Source organism: Capsella rubella, unplaced genomic scaffold (assembly GCF_000375325.1).
Source record: "Capsella rubella cultivar Monte Gargano unplaced genomic scaffold, Caprub1_0 scaffold_5, whole genome shotgun sequence".
NCBI lineage: Eukaryota > Viridiplantae > Streptophyta > Magnoliopsida > Brassicales > Brassicaceae > Capsella > Capsella rubella.
This window is the reverse complement of record NW_006238919.1, coordinates 3426738-3446523: the sequence shown is the minus strand read 5'-3', so window position 1 is coordinate 3446523 and position 19786 is coordinate 3426738. Positions and strand designations below refer to the sequence as shown.

The 19786-nt window shown below is 35.8% G+C and overlaps 4 protein-coding genes and 1 pseudogene across 4 annotated transcripts; 2 read left to right on the top strand and 3 right to left on the bottom strand.

Moving 5' to 3' along the window:
- Positions 1–1078: 1078 nt before the first annotated feature.
- LOC111830457 lies at positions 1079–6211 on the bottom strand (annotated as a pseudogene).
- A 729-nt stretch (positions 6212–6940) lies between these two features.
- On the top strand, positions 6941–8274 carry LOC111830492 (uncharacterized protein At5g39570). Its single transcript, XM_023782645.1, has 3 exons — positions 6941–7465; positions 7594–7833; positions 7937–8274. The coding sequence occupies exons 1-3, from the start codon at positions 6998–7000 to the stop codon at positions 8057–8059; spliced, it is 831 nt and encodes a 276-aa protein (XP_023638413.1). The 5' UTR covers positions 6941–6997; the 3' UTR covers positions 8060–8274.
- Positions 8275–9778: 1504 nt separating this feature from the next.
- LOC17886799 (transmembrane emp24 domain-containing protein p24delta11) lies at positions 9779–10699 on the bottom strand. The gene is made up of 4 exons (XM_006292973.1): positions 10466–10699; positions 10169–10378; positions 10012–10088; positions 9779–9923 (listed from the first exon to the last, which is right to left on the bottom strand). The coding sequence occupies exons 1-4, from the start codon at positions 10697–10699 to the stop codon at positions 9779–9781; spliced, it is 666 nt and encodes a 221-aa protein (XP_006293035.1).
- Positions 10700–11733: 1034 nt separating this feature from the next.
- LOC17887366 (phosphate transporter PHO1 homolog 9) lies at positions 11734–15097 on the top strand. Its single transcript, XM_006290555.2, has 13 exons — positions 11734–12394; positions 12479–12737; positions 12812–12860; positions 12945–13016; positions 13096–13225; positions 13301–13421; positions 13512–13770; positions 13852–13956; positions 14031–14075; positions 14159–14311; positions 14415–14693; positions 14780–14919; positions 15001–15097. The coding sequence occupies exons 1-13, from the start codon at positions 11734–11736 to the stop codon at positions 15095–15097; spliced, it is 2370 nt and encodes a 789-aa protein (XP_006290617.1).
- A 787-nt stretch (positions 15098–15884) lies between these two features.
- LOC17885719 (cytochrome P450 708A2) lies at positions 15885–19069 on the bottom strand. The gene is made up of 8 exons (XM_006290278.2): positions 18684–19069; positions 18266–18590; positions 18027–18179; positions 17693–17941; positions 17156–17248; positions 16989–17067; positions 16794–16900; positions 15885–16241 (listed from the first exon to the last, which is right to left on the bottom strand). Exons 1-8 carry the CDS (start codon positions 18893–18895, stop codon positions 16020–16022), a joined length of 1440 nt encoding a protein of 479 aa, XP_006290340.1. The 5' UTR covers positions 18896–19069; the 3' UTR covers positions 15885–16019.
- Between the last annotated feature and the right edge of the window lie 717 nt (positions 19070–19786).

Genomic DNA, 19786 nt, shown 5'->3' with positions numbered 1-19786 from the left:
AACCTCTATAAATTAATAATGTTGGGACCATGAAAATCTATTAATTTATAGAGGTTTTAATTTAACGATAAATTAATAATTATTAATTTATAGAGAGATTTTCCTAATTTGGAAAGTTTTTCAAAAAATATCTAAAAATAAACTCTAACAAAAACTAATGTGTTTATATATACATATATTTTAAAAAATTTACCTAATTATTAATTTATAATATTGATGGGACTATATATTTACAAAGGATTTTCAAAAAAATTAGTATCTTATTATTTTATCGATATATGTCTAAACTTACACTGGTTCCAACTTGGGACTGGAGAAATTTATTAATTTATAGAGAGTATTAATTTATAGAGGTTATACTGTAGTTTCAAGATACATAAAGCATCCAACACACTAACTAAAATTGATTTGCTTAGAAGTATTAAACTAATTTTATATGGCATATTTACATGCATCTACAATTCAGTTATTTTAATCAAGAACTAACAAAAAAATGTGCATGTTATTGGAGTACTTTCATATTCCATTTTCACTATATTGCGTTAATTCAAAATGATACCATCTTATTTTTTCATTACCAGAGGAAATATGACTTATATATTTCTTTTCATGTGATTTCATCACCTAATTAATACATAATTATAACTTATCAAAATCAGATTATAAAAATACAAATATACATTAGAATAACATATACAGAATTTAAACACACAAAATGTATTTATTATCATCTTTCTATCTTGATAACTAATATTTAAAAATTTCTAAATTCTTCTTTAGACAATTTAACTCATCTCTATATATCCACTTTAAAAAAAATCAAATTCTGTATAATAAAATATGTGTATGGTGAAACAAATTACTAAAACAACTATGGTCTGTAAATCAACATGGATCTCAACGTTACTATTAGAACATAACTCAAAATTTTCCCTATTATAACATACAAATATTTTTTAACTAAAGTTATAAATTTTTCTTTATTAAATTTAAAATAAGAAAATATTATACTTCTATAAAAAAAAATCCTCTTAATTATTTTTATTTCTATCAATTTTTTTTTCCTCAAATAGATTAATTATATTGATGTAAAAGAGTCAATACAAAGTTGATTCTGCAGCCAAACCGGCGGAGAAATAGAGTTGAATAAAAATTACAATCAATACAACCATATTTAGCTAGACTATGAGCAGCACCATTAGAAGTTCTTTTAACAAAACAGAAAGTGATAGAAGAGAATTTCGCAGCCCAGAAATGTATGTCTCGAATTAGACTAAAAATAATATGATTTGTTGATTGGCCATTAATAGTTTTGATAAGTGTTTCACAATCACCTTCAAAACATATATCTTGAAAACCTCTAATCCAAACTTGTTGAATAGCTGATAACAAAGCTTTTGTCTCTGCTTCCAAAGGAGTGTCTGTATGTCCCAAACTTGAAGATCCCCAAACAACCACTGATCCCAAATGATTTCGTACAATCCATCCCGCGGTACCTCTAGAATGATGAATGTCAAAACCCGCATCAAAGTTACACTTAAAAGGATGCTCTGATGAAGGAACCCATTGAGAAGATACATGACTAATTTCCGCTGATCTTGTAGAACATGAACCCCTGTTATTCGTGTAAGAAGTAATCCTAATCCAATCCTTGACTTCTCCTTGCGCCTGAAGAACTGTCCGCGAAGCACTCTCACGAAAACCATTAAACACTAAATTATTTCGTGCTTTCCAAATATGCCATAATAACCAAAATGGTTGAAATCTTTGAAAACTTGTATTCTCTTGATTTTGTGAAAATACAATTAAATTGGAAATATTCTCCTCGACATCTTCAGAAAATCCATAGATATCAAACGAAGAGACAGCTGCAAGTCGCCAGACCAATTTTGCATGAGAGCAAGTAAATAACAAGTGGTTTATAGATTCCTGATGTTGCTGGCAACGGGGACACGTGACATCTAGCTGCATTCCTCTAGTAGCTAAGCGAGTCAAGGTCGGTAAAGCTTGGGATAAGATACGCCATAGAAAATGCTTAATTTTTGGAAGAACTGATAACTTCCAAATGTTATTTTTTAATGCAATAGAACCATGCGGTCTACATGGTACATCATTTAGATTGTGTGGGTCATGCATCAAAAGCCAATAACCCGAACGAACCGTATAAACGCCAGAATTATTATAATGCCAAATCAGCTTATCCGAAGACTCCTGTCTTGAAAGGTGAGTATTAATCAACAATTGCTGATCATCTTGAGAAATTTCCGCAGTAATTTTTGTCGTATTCCAAGATCGATAAGAACCATTTTTAATTATCAGATCTGAACAAAGAATCGGTGCTGAAGAACTAATTGGAGTTATAGGTCTTGGAGGATGAACATTTAAAACATTATCAATACCAAGGCGTACAGAAGTTCCATTACCAACTATATATCTGGCTCCTTTCTTTAAAACATCAATACCCGAGAGGAGAGATGACCAACCATAAGACTGATAACTTCGAACTTTTGCATCCAAAATAGACGTATCCGGAAAATATCTAGCCTTCATAACACGTGCAAACAAAGAATTGGGATGTTGAAGTATTCGCCAGGCTTGTTTAGCAAGAAGACCATCATTAAATTTTTCTAAATCATGAAAACCAAGACCACCCTCTTTTTTAGAACACTGTAATTTTTTCCATGCTATCCAAGGTATTCCTCTCTGCTGTGCGCTTTTTTCCCACCAGAAATGCATCAGTAAAGAATCAATTTCAGCTATCACTCCTTTTGGAAGTTTGAAACAGGACATTGCATAAACTGGCATAGCTAAAGCAACTGATTTAATCATTACTTCCTTTCCTGCTGGAGATAAAAAATTTGCACTACAGTTGGAAGTACGTTTTTTAACACGATCTATGATAGAAGCAAACATCTCTTTCTTCTTTCGACCAAATTCTTCAGGTAAACCCAAATATTTACCCCCTCCTCCATGTTTAGTAATTCCTAGGATGTTTTTGAGATATTGTTGAGTTGATCCATAAACCCGACTTCCAAAAGTTATCATAGATTTATCAGCATTTATCTTCTGTCCAGAATAGTATTCATACACATCAAAGACATCCCTAAGAGCTTGACAGTTCCGCCGATTAGCTTGACAAAAAAATAAGGAGTCATCGGCAAACTGAAGATGAGTAATACCCGGTACTCCATTACCAATCCGAACTCCTCGAAGTTCACCATCTTTTTCTTTTGAAGTAATCAGATGACTTAAAATATCAGAGCAAAGGATAAAAAGATAAGGTGATAAAGGATCACCCTGTCGTAAACCCCGTTCTGGTTTAACGTAGCCATAAGGTGCTCCATTAATAAGAATTGCGTAACTCACCGACCGCACTGTAGCCATTATCCAGTTAACCCATTGTTCGCAGAAGCCAAACAATTTTAATGTTGTTTCGAGAAAATTCCATTCAACCCTATCGTATGCCTTACTAACATCCGTCTTCACAGCCATATAAGTTTGAGACACACGTTTACGAACTTTAAGCGAATGCATAACTTCATGCGCTATCATAACATTATCTTGAATAATTCTCCCAGGTATGAAGGCTGCTTGTGCGTCAGAAACAATAGTATCCAGATGAGACTTCAAGCGATTCACCAAACATTTTGAGATTATCTTATATAGAACATTACAAAGAGCAATAGGCCTATAGTCGGAAAGAGTTAACGGGTTGTCTATCTTCGGGGTCATACAAATATTTGTATGATTGATGCCTTGACGCATGGAACATGAATTAAAAAAATCTTTGACCTCCTGAATTACTGATTGCCCAACAATGTCCCAACATTGTTTGTAAAATCTAGCTGTTAGACCATCCGGGCCCGGAGCTTTATCATCCCCAATATGACAAACAGCTAAATAAATTTCATCATCACTAAAATCTCTTGTCAAGACCGAGTTCATTTCCGCTGTGACTGTTGCTTGAAAATCAGCAAAATCAATGGTTGAAACATTGTGCCCATTACTTGTATAGATATCCGTGAAGAAGCGCTGCGCATAGTCCCCAATATCCTTAGCATTATGATACTGGTTCCCTTTATCATCACTTATAGACACAATTCTATTACTGGAGAATCTGGATTTAGCACACGCATGAAAAAAACTTGTGTTACGATCTCCCTCTAACATCCACTGATTTCTACTATTTTGCTGCCAATATTGCTCCTCATCACTATAAGCTTTTGCTAGTTCTTCTTGTAACTGGGGAATGCGTTGACGTTCTGAACGAGAAAGACTTGCCATTGCCATATCCAATTGAGATTGAAAAGCTCTTATTCGTGTTTCAGCATTCATGTCCGCTTTACGCTTTAAACGAGAAAGGGAATAACGGCAAGAACGGATTCGAGCTTGAATGGGAACATGATTATACATGGTTGAAGCAAGCCAACCTTCTCTCACAGTTTCCTTAAAAGTTGGAACTGAACACAATCGTTTATCAAACCGGAAGCTCCGACGACGACTTTGCTGGGAGGCATGAAGCTTCACAAGAACGGGCTTATGATCAGATCCTGTGAACTCCATGAATTCAGCTTCAGCATCAGGAAAATTAGCTGTCCAAGCTCCATTTATAAAAACACGATCCAAACAACATTTAACAGTGTGATTCGAGCGCTCCCCTACCCATGAAAAACGATCCCCACTTGAGCGAAGATCAACTAAATCACAAACCGAAACCATATCCCGAAAGTCTCTAAAAGTCCATTCTTCTCAACGAGGCCCTCCAATCTTTTCATTATTTGTTAAAATTTCATTAAAATCCCCAAAAAGTAACCAAGAGTCTAAACGAGTTGGGGCTAGACTTTTTAAATGATCCCATAAAACATAACGTTCACTTTGAGTTGGATGACCATAGACACAAGACAAATAGAAATACTTATTTTCATAAGATACATACAAATCAATAAGTCTCTGATCCTGAGAAATCAAGGATAGAGAAATATTGTTCTTCCACATCACAGCCAAGCCACCACTTCTTCCAATGGGGGGCTGGATGATAACGTTAGGAAATCCTAAATCACACACCAGTTTATGTACAACATCACACTTATTAAGAGTTTCAACTAAAAATAAAACATCACACTTAGTTATACGACATAAATGAAACAAACGAGATTTCGTCAACGAGCTAAGTCCTCTGCAGTTCCAGGACACCATCTTCATATTGGAATGTCTGGGGGTACCGGGCCCCCCGCGCCTCCGTCGAATCCTTTGTTAACCGAGTACGAGCTACCAGATTCTTCAGCCTTATTCTTCTTGCGGAGATGGCACATGACCGCCATTTCCTCAGCCGCTTCAGCCTTGTTAAACTCATTCTCAAACCTCACTCTCTTCCTCTTCAGAAATCCAAATTCCGGTTGAGCATCATCAGAGAATTCATCCAACAAGTTTCTCTTGGCAGATCCAATGAACTTGGCATGAAGATAGCGCAGTCTCTCAGCAGTCAAGTCAGTATCTTCAAACAAACTAGGAAGACCAGACATGAGAGGTGTTGAAAACTGATGAGAGCGACCAGTAGCATTTGGAGGAGGCATCTGAATTCCTGGAATGAGAGTTGCAGGATCAATAGATGGAAGAGACCCATCCTCAGCCATGTCTTGTACTCCCTGATTCTCATTTCTACCATTGTTGTCATCATTGTTGTTGTTATCATCATGATCCAAATCTGAATCCTCATTTGGTTCCTCTGGATCCTCATCATCAAAGTCCAAAGTACATTCTCTGACATCATGGTGGAGAGAACCACACTTGGTACAGAAATTACGAAGCCTCTCAAATCGAAACTTCACAACGGTATTCTCACCAACCACAAACTGAACATTCTTCTGAAACCGTAAAGGAGAGTCTACATTCCAATCTATCCTAACCCTTACAGAACCCACTTGGTTCGCATTCTCATCATAATCTGTCTCTGTAACCAAACCTAATCTGTTTCCAACCCATCTAGCCATTGAGTTTGTAAGGTACAGAGTTGGAATACCTTGAATTTGGACCCAGAAAGGGATGATCTTCATCTCTATCTCCGATATGTTAGGATACCAACGATGAGTCGTAACCATCCAATCATTAAAAGACCAAGGACCCCGACGAAGCACCAGATTCATGGATTCCTCAGACTGAAAACGAAATTGAACACGGCCACCGTCGAGTAACCGTCCCACACATGCTTCCGCAAAACCTCAAACTCTGGGCATTTGCCTAACCATCGCCCTCAGATTTTGCTTACGAGGATTGACTGGAGTCACCACAATGGAGAAACGGTTAATTGAAGCAGCCTTTGAAACAAACTCCGGCGGCAACACAACTGGAGCATCGTCGATTCCCAGATCGAGATCTTGAACGGACTTTCGGAGTGATACACTCATTGAAATTTGTTGGTGGGAGAATAAAGTCAGAACTGGAATTTGTAGAATAAATCGAAGAAAGATATATAGGTGTGGCCATGGCGGTTTTGACAGACGGTTAACTCCCGAAGAAGAGGGAGACAAAAAACTGTCAATGAAAACTGACAGAACAAAACCGCCGACAAGATCGAAAATGAAAACAACACACGATTTATCGGTCGGAAAAGAACTCCAAGCCGGAGTAGAAAGCCGAGAAAATCGGCGGCGATAATCGCCCAAAACGTCGCCTCTCGAGAGAGAAGCCATAATCGCCCGATCCCGATCCCCAGAGCTTATTTTCTATACATAAATTTTCTATACATAAATTTACACTATTTTTACTAACAATAAATACCTTTTTAATGTTTTGATTACCACCACCAGTCTTTTAAGGATAATTAAATAAATAAAGATACTTTGACTTATAAATAATTAAGATAAATCCACGTGGCATCCATTGACTTTTCAAACGTAGTAGTCGCCATGTAAACAGAGGAAACAAAAAAAATCTCATAACCTTAGTTTCTTCAGAGAGAGATCTCAAAAGAGAAGAAGAAGACGAACTCTACGAAACGATGCCGTATTACACCACCGACGACAATGACGTCGACGACTTCACAGACTACGATCCGATGCCGTATAGTGGAGGCTACGACATCACCGTCACCTACGGCCGTTCAATTCCGCCGTCCGACGAGATTTGTTACCCTCTCTCGTCTCGCTCCGGCGACGCGTTCGAGTACCAGCGACCTAATTTTTCGTTAAACCACGATCCTTCTGCTTATGAAGACCAAGCTCTTAAGACCGAGTACAGTAGCTATACCCGACCCGGACCCGGTGGATCTGGTTTTGACCGGAAACCTAATTCTGGATACGGCGGAAGAACGGAGGTTGAGTATGGTCGGAAACCTGATTCCGGTTATGGAGGAAGAACTGAGGTTGAGTATGGCCGGAAAAGTGAATCGGAGCATGGATCTGGTGGTTACATGAATCCTAGCCATGGTGGTCACAAGTATGTTGATGAAGAGAGTCACAAGAAACATGTAAGTTTGTGAAATTGAAATTGGATTTTTCACTAAGTAAGATATGCTCTGTATCTAGATCTCACTGTAGTTTCAATCTCTGGTTTGTGTGGATGAGTTTGAAATGAATGGTTATGTAAATGTTGTAGAGTGGGAAGGAGTATGATGATGATGAGAAGAGTAAGAAGAAGGAACATCATGATGATGATTATGATGAGAAGAAGAAGAAGAAGAAGGACTATGGTGATGATGATAAGAAGAAGAAGCATTATGATGATGATGATAAGAAGAAGAAGCATTATGATTATGATGATGATAAGAAGAAGAAGCATTATGATTATGATGATGATAAGAAGAAGAAGAAGGAGTATCATGATGATGAAGATGAAGAAGAAGAAGGATCATAAGGACTATGATGATGATAAGAAAAAGAAGCATTATGATTATGATGATGATAAGAAGAAGAAGGACCATAAGGACTATGATGATGATAAGAAGAAGAAGCATTATGATTATGATGATGATAAGAAGAAGAAGAAGGATCATAAGGACTATGATGATGATAAGAAGAAGAAGAAGGATAAGCATCACGGCCATCGTGAAGACGATGACTAAAAGGTCGTCTCTCGAATCTGGATTGCATTCTTATGACTAAATAAGTAACCTACCTAAGCACATTTCTCTCTGCATTTATGTTAACTGTTGTTTTGTTTTTGCTTTCATGTTTGTTCTAACTTCGATGAGACCTCGACTAGTCATATGGAATATGTGTAGTGTGCTTGTTGCTAGTGATGTCGTTTGGTTTAATGAATCTCCCTATTACTCTCTTACGTCTTACCTGAAAATGACATTGGAGAGGATCCCTTAACATGATATATATCGGGTTTTGGCTGGTTTTACTCGGCTGATTGATTTGGCAAGTTTTACTCATCTGTCGGAATTTGCGAGTTAAGTTATCTACAAGACCAGCCGATTTCCGACTATGGTGTTTCAATTAGTTAAGAGACTGACATCGGGTACGCAATCGGGTTTTGGGTAAATCGGTATAAGATCTATAGATCCCATTCGGTAATTTACAAAAAATCCGTTTCGGTACGATTAGTAACTGGCCGGGTTTGGAGCGATTTTCTACTCCAATACAAAATCCAAACTAACCCAAAAAATTTCCGGGTTATAATCAGTTTGGTTTATTTGAGTAAAAAATACTCAAATAACCGATTAAAACCCAAGATACCCGATTAAAATTAGAAATATCCAAGTAAATAATTAGAAACAACCAAATAAACTATAAATTTAAACCATAACATTAAGTTTCAACATAACACAATCAAATACCATAACATTAAGTTCAATAATCTCACAACCAACTTTAAAAGAAAAAGATAGAACAAGTTCAAATAGCCTATAAAAATTGGGAACAATGTCATCTAAGGCTTATTGGGTCAAGGTCTTATTAGTCTTATTAGGCATGTAGGTTTAAACGGGTATAAAACGGTGGCCCATTTAACTTAAGCTACAAACCTAACCCGGACCGAATTCCATTTTACCAAGGCTTGTGAGCCCATTCGGTATTTTTGCTTAACCCAACCCTACCCGATACTGCTTTTATCGGTTTGGTTCCGGTACGGTTCTTCGGTACTGGATATTATGCCCAGGCCTAGGCCGACCCGCCATATATTAGTCTTCCCCCGCCGTATATTAGTCTTCCATCATATTCTGAACTGATGTTCCAGAGCATAAAATTTGAGTTTTCGGGTTAATGGATGTAGAACCCGTTCGGGTATTTTCTGTTTTTGAATCAGGTTCAGGTTCGGTTTTAAAGTTTAAATCCTGTTCGAGTGTTCCATAGTGTTCGGACCGGATTCGGTTGGGGTATTTTAAGTTAGATTTGGTTCGGATTTTCGGATTCGAGATGTTAATGGGCACTTTTTTAAAGGTCTAAACATTCAAAAAAGAGTCCATTAACGTCATAACAAAACTTATTATTTATATTTTCGTAAATATTATATAATGAACAAAAAAAAATGATACAACATCCCAAATATCCCACTAAACAATTGGCAATCTAAAGAAGTAAAGAGCCAATTTTTTTAATACTACACTACAAAACATAACCAAATTGAGAACAGAGAACATATTCATCAGAGAACTAAACTTGCATCAGAAACTCTATTAAGGTTTTCTATCTTACTCACAAATTGTTTTGACAGACATTGCAATAAATCAATGTCCCATGTCTATTATGCAACAAACAGAATAAAAGAAAAAACCTCAACATTGGTCGACTAAAACACCAAAATCTTTTAAACTTAAGAAAGAGACAACATGTTTTGATCATAGGAGCTTCTTCCTCTCCAAGAACGACTTGAGATGCCATAGTTGTAAACCAGCAACCGACATCGTGACAGCCAACGACAATACACTCATTACCGCCATTCTTGAATTCGTCGATCGGTTCAATTCTTGCATTTCACGCTCTCTGTCGCAGTTTCACATTACTCGTTACAAACCTCATCGAATCGAGTTTTGTATGACATTTTAAGAATATTAGTCTATGTAATGTGTACCTCTCTCGGAGCTGAAACATTTCTTCATGTATAGTTTCTGTCACGTCAAGTAGTTTCCTCACCTCTACCTCCAACATCTAAGATAACACATATTATAAAAAAGTTAACGTATACACAAAAGTTATGTTTTAAACACATATCTATATAGTTATGTTACATTGATTTGGCCTCTTTTGGCAATAGTGGTCCAATCTTTAGCTTCTACGCCACTTTTCCACTCGAAATCAACCGCGAATTTCGCGGTTGGTCTATAACCAGGAGCCACAAAACAAGTCATGTAATCCCCAGTCTCATCTGCCGTAAACACGAATTTCCCGGACACTACGTTCTCTGCATGATGATGGCTTTTCCCTTTAGGAGACGTTACCTATATAAAGAGATTTATATATATACATCAAACGCGTGACACGCCATCGAATGAATCATACTATATGATCTCAAGTTTAGTGCTTACAGTGACAAAGAGTTTGTGAGATGGTGGAAGCTGGTGACCTTCGTTTGGATTGACTATGGAATAAGTACCAACCGTCATGTAATTTGATTTGATATCATCGGAGATACATTTGTTGATGCCTGATTCCATATCTAATCTCATTGATTCTCCTCTTTGCATCATCATCATCATCATCATCATCGTTGTAACGATCCATGTTATGTGAATCTTACATCTTGATGGTACCAAATCCATCTTTACAGTTTCAAGAACAATGAAATGTTTGGGATTTGTTAGAAGAAAAAATAATAATAATGGTTTTGTCAAAAGTTTCTTACATTCTTCCGTGTAATAAGGTCAAAGGGATCCTATACTTACCACTTACACTTGTGGTTACAAAAAAACCTCGTCCACGAATTTTGTGTAATAGAGACGAGTAATGCAAAAGTATTTTAAAATCTTTTTATTTGTGAATTTAGTTATGGTAACCATTTTTTTAAAAATAAAATTAGGTCGACACATCTAAGCAAATAATGAAATTAATGAACCATTTAACAAGATAATAACCATATTTTCATGTGACTAAAACATTTATAATTATAACTTTTTTTTTTGGATATGAAATTAGACTTTCAATTTTGTAATTTGGATTTAAGATTACTTATTAGTAGAAAAATATTTAAGGGTTAATGCCTTATATACCAACGTCGCCTAAAGCTAAAATATTAATTAAAGGGTTTGTTGCAAAACTAGTTTTCAAAAGACCATTTTTGTAAAAATTAACCGAAAATGCAAATCAATCGTGCGAAGTAAAAATTAATACGCAATACAACTATGAATATAAACTGTTTTCATTTTTTTCTATAACATGCATATATATTTTTTCAAGAAGGCTTTTAATATATAATTCCTTAATAAGAATTTTAATTTTTTTCCTTAACATAAATTGATTTTTTCCCGTTTTATATCATATGTTATGATATTTTTTCTTTCTTTCTATATATTATTTGCATGAGATTTAAAAGGAAACAATAACTCTGTTTCTCTCCCATTTCTTGTTATAATTTTTCTTTCAACCAAAACTAATCTTGATTACCAGAAAAAAAAAGAAACTTGAAATCTTGAATCCAGCTCTTACACACCACAATTAAAAAAAAACAATAATCCATAACCAAAAATTAGAGAAACAGAGGATTTTATTTTTCGTTCTTGCTAGATTTTCCCGGGAAAAAAAAAAAAGAAATTATAATCTTTCCGGGAAAAGAAACCACCAAGAAGATCAAGAAAATATGAAGTTTGGAAGAGAATTCGAAACTCAGATGATCCAAGAATGGAAAGAAGCCTATATGGATTACCGTGCTCTCAAATCAATCGTCAAACAGATCCTTCGTTTCCGCTTACAAAAACAACAACGTTCTCATCCTCCTCCTCCTCCTCCACCTCCTCCTCCCTCGGGAGAAACCGCGCCGCACCAACCCCCGGGCGGCGCGGGGTTATCGAGAAGAATCTCCCTTTACCGCGCGTTCAGCGGTTTAACAAACCGAGCTTCTCGTTCTCCGAAAAAATCGCACAAACCTCATAATCCGCTGAGTAGTAAACGCCATCATCATCATCATTACCATTTATTCGACGACGACGAGGAACAAGTCATTCTGATTAACGAAGACGAGTCTGCGAGCTATACCACGACGTTTCTTAGCTCGGCCGAGGAAGGAGGGGAGATGGAGGTGCAGTTTTTTAGGCGGCTAGACGGCGAATTCAACAAGATTTTGAGGTTTTATAAGCAAAAGGTTGAGAATGTTATGGAAGAAGCTGATGAGCTTAGTAGACAGTTAAATGTTTTGATTGCTCTTAGAGTTAAAGTTGAGAATCCTCATGTTCATCTCCCTCCTGACATTAATAGTGTCTCGAGTGCTCCTGCTTCTCCTCATTCAACAATGAGGACTCCAGGTTTAGTGATGGAACCAAGAACATGTGGTTTAGTGATTTGTTTTACGAATTCTTGATTTAACTTTTGAGGTTTTGATATTGTAGCAACTTCGCCAATGGAAGTGATCAAAGAAATGGAACAGACAGAGGATAAGAAAGTATTTAAACCTGCTCCGGTCGAGATGTTGGATCATATAAAGCTAAAGATCGAGCCGGAGACGCCATTGTCAACTCTTAAAATGATGATCCTCGGTCTACCTAGCGAGCAAACGTTTAGTAAGCCCGAGCTTAAGAGAGCCGAGGAGCTTATGAACCGAGCTTTTGTTGAGTTCTATCAGAAACTTAGGTTCTTAAAGAGTTATTGGTAAGAAAATGTTATCTCTAAAGTTCTCTCTTGTTTCTTGAAAACTCTGTTTCTAATCATTACTCTCTTTGCAGCTTCTTGAATCAATTGGCGTTTGCAAAGATACTGAAGAAGTATGACAAGGTTAGTAATCTTCTAACTAAGAATCTTTTTTGTTTTCTTTATGTACTTGTTCTTACTTGGGAGATATGTGTATTGTTTATGCAGACTACTTCAAGGAATGCATCAAAGCCTTATCTAAATACAGTGGATCACTCGTATTTGGGTAGCTGCGATGAGGTTAATACATATATGTTTTCACATCTTCTTTTCTTTAGTGTTAGAAACCCTCCAGACAAATTATCTTTAACATTTTCAGGTCTCGAGGCTCATGTCGAGAGTGGAAGCGACGTTTATTAAGCATTTCGCCAATGGGAACCATAGAGAGGGAATGAAATGTTTAAGGCCTAAAACTAAGAGGGAGAAACACAGAACCACATACTTCCTTGGTACTCAGTTCATCTCTTCAGCTGAAGTTTTTTCTATTTATTTCTCATAGACTGAAACCTCATCTTTATCTATAGGTTTCTTTTCGGGTTGCGCTGTGGCTCTCGCCATTGCAATATCGGTTCTTGTACATATTAGAGGCATAACAGAAAGCGAGGGCCGGCATCAGTACATGGAGAATATTTTCCCTCTTTATAGGTCTGTTGTAAAGTTACATTTACCATTTTTGAAACCGAGGAAAAGGGTATAAGTTTGGAGTTACTAAATCATGTGGTTCTGTTTCTGCAGTTTGTTCGGGTTTGTTGCGGTTCATTTGTTTATGTATGCAGCAGACATATATTTCTGGAACAAATACCGAGTAAATTACCCGTTTATCTTCGGATTTGAGCCACGGAATGATCTTGGTTATAGAGAAGTTCTTCTGGTAGGCTCTGGCCTAGCAGTTTTAACATTCGGAGGAGTCATCTCAAATCTTGACATGGAAATGGATCCGAGAACCCAAAGTTTCAGTGTCATCACCGAGCTTGTTCCTTTAGCTCTTCTTGTTGTAAGTTCTGATAAATGAGATCATTGAATACCAATCTTTAACAATACATAGCTTTGAAACATATTTTACTTATGATCACAGTGCTTAATGTTTGCGCTGTTCTGTCCATTCAATATAATATATCGCTCGAGCCGACAATTCTTCGTTGGAAGCGTCTTTCGTTGTCTTTTAAGTCCTCTCTACAAGGTAACGTTCAATCCAAGTAAGAAAACTTGACAAAGACGTTACCTATAGTTTGTGAGTATGTTTTCCTTTGCCAGGTTATTCTCCCGGACTTCTTCCTCGCAGATCAATTGACAAGTCAGGTAACGAGTTGCTTAGTTTAGCATCTGGTTGATCTATATGTTTTCTTCCGTTACATAACATTGATTCGGTTTTGGTTTCACAGGTCCAAACATTCAGAAGCTTATTGTTTTATGTTTGCTACTATGGATGGGGAGGAGATTTCAAGAAACGAACACACACATGCTATGATAGTGAAATTTATAAAGAACTCTACCTTGTCGTTGCCATCATTCCTTACTGGTTCCGGTTCGCTCAGGTACTTAGAAAAATTAAATCCATAGTTTACATTACACAAGCAACTCTATTTGTCGCAAAACAATATAAATGTTTTCTTTACATAATCTTGGCCATGAAAACAGTCTATAAGGAGATTGGTGGAGGAGAAAGACAAAACGCACGGCCTTAACGCGCTGAAGTATTTGTCGACTATATTAGCAGTTGCGGCTAGGACAATTTTCGAGATGAAGAAAGGGACATACTGGCTAACTGTGGCTGTAACCACGTCGACAATTGCCACATTGTTCAATACTTATTGGGACATTTTCAGGGATTGGGGTCTCATGAACCGCAACTCCAAGAACCCGTGGCTTCGTGACAAACTCTTAGTTCCTTACAAAAGCATATACTTCATTGTCATGGTAAACCAAAAACAAACAGAAAATAAGGTTTGAATTATAGCGTTTTCGCGGGAATATTAACCGCTAGATTGGGATTTGAAATGAAGGTGGTGAATGTAGTACTGAGGCTGGCATGGATGCAAACGGTTCTTGGGATTAAAGAAGCTCCATTTTTGCATAAAAGAGCTTTGGTTGCTGTTGTTGCATGTTTAGAGATTGTTCGTCGCGGCATTTGGAACTTCTTCAGGTTCGATTTTACACATTAAACCCGATTTCACATCTTTTGATCCAAGAAAATGTTTTGAGTGAACTTTGTTTTTGCAATTAGGTTGGAGAATGAACATCTTAACAATGTGGGGAAATACAGAGCCTTCAAGTCTGTACCTTTGCCTTTTCAAGAACTTGGAGGAAGTAAGAGTGTGTAAATAAAATTTAGTATCCCCAAAAACCAAAAACAAAAAGAAGATAAATTCTAATTTATTTCTTACTAGTATATCAAATGAAAATTCATTCTTTTGAATTTTACACCATATATAAATTAACCTCTTTCGTTTGTAAACCTTTGTGGATGTAGCAAATAAATGGTGAATACAGGAAATGTATAATGGGTTTTATAATTTAAACAGTTTTTAGTTAATACATATCTAAATACTGTACTATTAAAAGAAAATACACTTTATAGATTATGGACATTTTTTTGTAAGAAACCGTGCCGGCCTTGCAATTATGAGGCCCAATACAATTTTTTTTTTATTGGTTTAATAAATAAAACTTAAAAGTTGAAACCAAATCTTAAAGTTGTAGAAAATGGGACCTATTTTTGCAATAAGAAAAAAGATAAAATTTAAACATGAAAATCAAATCTTAAACTTTGTCAAAAATGGGGCCTAATTTTGCAATAAAAATTAAAATTTTGGGGCCTATATTTTCATACCAAAAATGTCAATTTTTTTGGAGGCCCAATACATTAGTTTCTTTAAAATGTGTCAAGGGCCGGGCTTGGTAAGAAACTACATCACAATGAAGACAAAATAAACTATTTTCAATGCTCATATGTTGTGCTTCAAATTTTTGAAATCAAACCATATTACTTAGTCGATAAAGAAAATTAGAGCGTACTCAATTTTAGTGGAATTCAATTTACGTATACTTGTCCTTGTTATTATTACCGCAATAGAAATTATTATTATTATTATTGTTACCGCTCTAAACTTCATAAAAGGTATTAAATTTGTAGAATTGCATGTAGAAAATGTTGAAATCGCGCACATTAATACTATATTGTTTACGAAAAAACAACAAAGATACACTAAAGAGATTGTAGAACATGATATGTCTCGGATAAGGTCATGTGGAACGTTTGGAGATGTTTATTGAAATGCCCTCAGGGAAGAAAACAGCTGGTGCTCGAATCACCTTAGAGCCTTTGAACAACGAGAAGTCGTAATTGGTGATAAGGTAATGAAGGAAGAGTGAAATCTGAAGTCTCGCAAATTCTGCACCAACGCATTGTCTGACTCCTCCTCCAAACACCATGAAAGTTTTTGATCCGGACCGTACCTCTTTACCCTGCATTACCATAACCATCAATGTTGCAATTAATAGATTAGCTATAAAAAAAGTAGGCAGTTTTTAAAAACATTATTCCGCCCAATCATGAAGTTTTATTTGAATTAATGTGTGGTTGACAAAATAAACGAAAAAATTGTTATTCCGCCGAATGCATATAATTAACAAAATTTATGTTGAATGATAAAATGTTAAAAACAGTATATGATTTTTAAAAAAATTATCATTTTACGGAATAAAAATAGAAATAAAGAAACTAGAGAAATTACATTCATCTACTAAAAGCATTCACAATAGGAGAGACTAGGAATCAAGAAAAAAAAAAAAGAGAATTGTTTCTAGTTTTCTATAAGAATCTAAATATCTAAATTTTCGGAACCGGATTCGGATAGTGATTTAGTATATCTAGCCCGATCCAAATCTAGATATAGATACCCCAAGACTACTACTCTAAAGATGCCTTTCACATGTCAAAAACTCAAAATCTTATTCATTTTTTTTTTTCAATATTTTTTTATGTTAAAAATAATATATATATATGCCCATACATACCTCCCATCTCCATGGATTAAACTCGAAAGGATTTTCATAAATTTCAGAATCAAAATGAACCACTGAAGTTGCAACCAACACTACCCAACCAGCTGGAATCGTGTATCCTGTTGTCACACAACAAAAATGTTAACTTATAAATAACTTAGTAGTATACGAATATTGACCACATGATCAGTATACAGAAGTACTTGCCATTGATCTCAACATCCTCCACAGCCTTTCTAAACACGACCGGAGCCATGTTTGCCAATCGAAGTGTCTCATTGATAACCTATAGACAAGTGACCTCGCCATGTGAAACCTTACAATATAGTTTTGTACTATCCTTAGACAAAATAAGATAAAGTATAATTAGTTACCATGTTGGTGAAAGTCATCTTGTGTCTGTATTCTTCCCAAGTAACTCCACCTTCTTTATCTTCTCTGCTCCCAAGGATTGCCTCGTGCTCTCTCTGCCAAATTACAATTATATATAATTATCAACTTACATATATATAAGCTTGTTTATTCGTGTCTAACAAATAAAACATGGGTCTTGTACCAAAAAAAAATCCTCAAAGTTGTCAGAAAATAAAAATAAATTATACAAAGTCAGAAATATATATGCTAAACCTTATACGAATCTTGTAAATGTTTTTATGATCACATATCTTAGTTTATAAGAATTATAACGGTAAATTTAGACTCTTCACCGTGAAGACTTCAATTTAATATATTATTTATTAAAATTTAGAAGACGAGTTATATTGAGTATTATTTTTGGTTTCGTATTGTTCATTTACATTTTTTGGAAGTGACGGGTAAAACTGTAAAAATTGACGATATTAAAGATTGTTTTGCACACAACCCATAAAACATACGTATGCAAAATTTACTAGCTTCTTGAAAAAATTTACCTTCAATTCAGCGAGAACTTTTGGGTTTTCCGATAAGAATTTGACCGCGAAACAAATGGTCTTAACGGTGAGCTCCTGAGTTACACAAGAAAGAACAAAGATGAGGCTTACAATAGCATCTTGGGTCACTAAGTTTCCTTCTTTCTCAAGCTCTTCCATCACAGTGTTAAGGAAGTCATCATGCTTCTCTTTCGACGCGTTCCTCTTCGAGTAAACATCATTTAACAGCCGCATCCCATCCCGGCATGCCTGTATATTAATTAAGTATCATATAGGTTTAGTTTTGCTAGCTCCCAAGTAAATGTATATATAAGAAAAAAAATTTAAGTCTCACCTGAATAGTAGTGTAGATTCCTTTCACGGCAGAGAGAGTAAAAGATGGCCTGAACCAATCGAAACTAAAGGCCTTGAAATTGTCCATAAGCTTTGCTTGAGTCTCTGGTTTGAGATTACTTATCATTTTTGGTGTTAAGTGAGCTGTTATCATCTACAAAAGATTAAAAAAGAGCTAGTGAGAGACTATACCAAACACAACAACAATATAGTCAGATTAAAAAGGATTAGATCAATTACACTGAAAACTGTATCCCTAACATCAAATCTTCCTTGGCTAGCTTTGGAACTGAGATGTTCTCGGGTCACGCGGTCCATATCTTTTATCATATTCCGCTTTAGATTCTCAGAGCCGACAAGCTGCATACTTATTAGTTTGATGTTCTTGTGTATGCTTCCTGTCTTAAAGAATATGCTCTCTTTTCCTAGTGACTTCACTAACCCATCTGGATAACTTAAGTTGAAAGACTTGTTCTCTTGCCGCAAAATCTCCATGTTCACATCTTTATCTGTCGAAACCACGGTTTTGAATCCAAGAAGGTTCGTTCGAAACAATGGCCCGTACCTAAAAACATTCAGACAAGACACAAACATATGCATAAGGACATAAACATACAAGATCTTGTCAAGAGAGAGATAGGGTGATTCAAATCTGAACCTTGACATCCTCTTCTTGAAAAAAGGCGAGATCTCGTAGAACCCATGAGGCTTATAGAAGTCGAACGTCTCTCCGATGATCGGGAAACCCATTGATCCTGGAGGTAACTTGCCATTGAACTTGGGGTTTGACCATCGGTAACACCAGTGACTAATCCTAACAACCACTAAGGCAATAACACATAGTCCTGAGATCCACAACAAATCACTCATCTTGTTGAAACTATGAACTCTCGTACCCCTTCAAGTATACATTCATGGGTAATAAATAGATAAATGGATCATACGGTAAAATACATATGGTAAAATAAAACTTGATGGTAAGAAAATGGAAAATTACTATTTAACTTTCATTAGGACAGAAGAAGGCGACCATTTTAACTAGGCCTTAGCAAAATAATCGAACCTAAAGAATTGGTCCAAATCCAATCTGAATCCAAATCCAAAATTTAAAATATCCGAACGGGTTCTAAATTTTAAGACTAAAAAATTCAAACCCGAATCTGAGTTGAAGCTGAACCCGAACGGATACTTAAATACACACATAGTATAAGTAGTAATAATATATAATAAAATTTATGTTTGTAATTATCTAAAAGCCCAAAATATTCAGATTTTTGTATATTATAGATATTTTTAAGTATTAAGCTATTTTTTAACTAAATTTAGGTAAAAACTACTAAAGATTTTGAAATAGTTTATGTATTTTTTAGTAGCTTGGACATATTTGAATACTAAAATTTTTTTATGTTTGGAAACTATTTCAAGTAATCAAAACGTAAATTCGAAATAGTCATGTGAATCAAAAATTTAAAATATCTGAATAGGTCCTCTATTTCTAGATCCGAAAACTTAAAACAAAATCCGAACGGATAGCCAAACGCGCGGATAGGCCTGGGCAAAATACCCGGACCTGAAAATCCGACCCGAACCCGATCCGAAAAACCCAATCCAAACCCAAATCCAAATTCTTGAAATACCCGAACGGGTTCTATATCTCTAAACCCGAAAATTCAAATCCGAACCCGAACCGAACCAAAACCCGAACGGATATCCGAATATACCAATAATATAAATATATAATAATAGTTTATTAATAATATA

What these genes read in the sequence shown, in the direction of transcription:
- LOC111830492 (XM_023782645.1), top strand. Translation starts at nt 6,998, where the DNA reads ATGCCGTATTACACCACCGACGACAATGACGTCGACGACTTCACAGAC. An exon ending in AAGAGAGTCACAAGAAACAT is followed by an intron (nt 7,466 to 7,593) that starts GTAAGTTTGTGA and finishes TAAATGTTGTAG; the next exon opens with AGTGGGAAGGAGTATGATGA. An exon ending in ATCATGATGATGAAGATGAA is followed by an intron (nt 7,834 to 7,936) that starts GAAGAAGAAGGA and finishes TATGATGATGAT; the next exon opens with AAGAAGAAGAAGCATTATGA.
- LOC17886799 (XM_006292973.1), bottom strand. Translation starts at nt 10,699, where the DNA reads ATGGATTTGGTACCATCAAGATGTAAGATTCACATAACATGGATCGTT. An exon ending in CCAAAAGAGGCCAAATCAAT is followed by an intron (nt 10,089 to 10,168) that starts GTAACATAACTA and finishes GTGTTATCTTAG; the next exon opens with ATGTTGGAGGTAGAGGTGAG. An exon ending in ATGTTTCAGCTCCGAGAGAG is followed by an intron (nt 9,924 to 10,011) that starts GTACACATTACA and finishes AAACTGCGACAG; the next exon opens with AGAGCGTGAAATGCAAGAAT.
- LOC17887366 (XM_006290555.2), top strand. Translation starts at nt 11,734, where the DNA reads ATGAAGTTTGGAAGAGAATTCGAAACTCAGATGATCCAAGAATGGAAA. An exon ending in TTCAACAATGAGGACTCCAG is followed by an intron (nt 12,395 to 12,478) that starts GTTTAGTGATGG and finishes TTGATATTGTAG; the next exon opens with CAACTTCGCCAATGGAAGTG. An exon ending in AGGTTCTTAAAGAGTTATTG is followed by an intron (nt 12,738 to 12,811) that starts GTAAGAAAATGT and finishes CTCTCTTTGCAG; the next exon opens with CTTCTTGAATCAATTGGCGT.
- LOC17885719 (XM_006290278.2), bottom strand. Translation starts at nt 18,895, where the DNA reads ATGAGTGATTTGTTGTGGATCTCAGGACTATGTGTTATTGCCTTAGTG. An exon ending in TTCAAGAAGAGGATGTCAAG is followed by an intron (nt 18,591 to 18,683) that starts GTTCAGATTTGA and finishes GAATGTTTTTAG; the next exon opens with GTACGGGCCATTGTTTCGAA. An exon ending in TTAATCCATGGAGATGGGAG is followed by an intron (nt 16,242 to 16,793) that starts GTATGTATGGGC and finishes ATGGTAATGCAG; the next exon opens with GGTAAAGAGGTACGGTCCGG.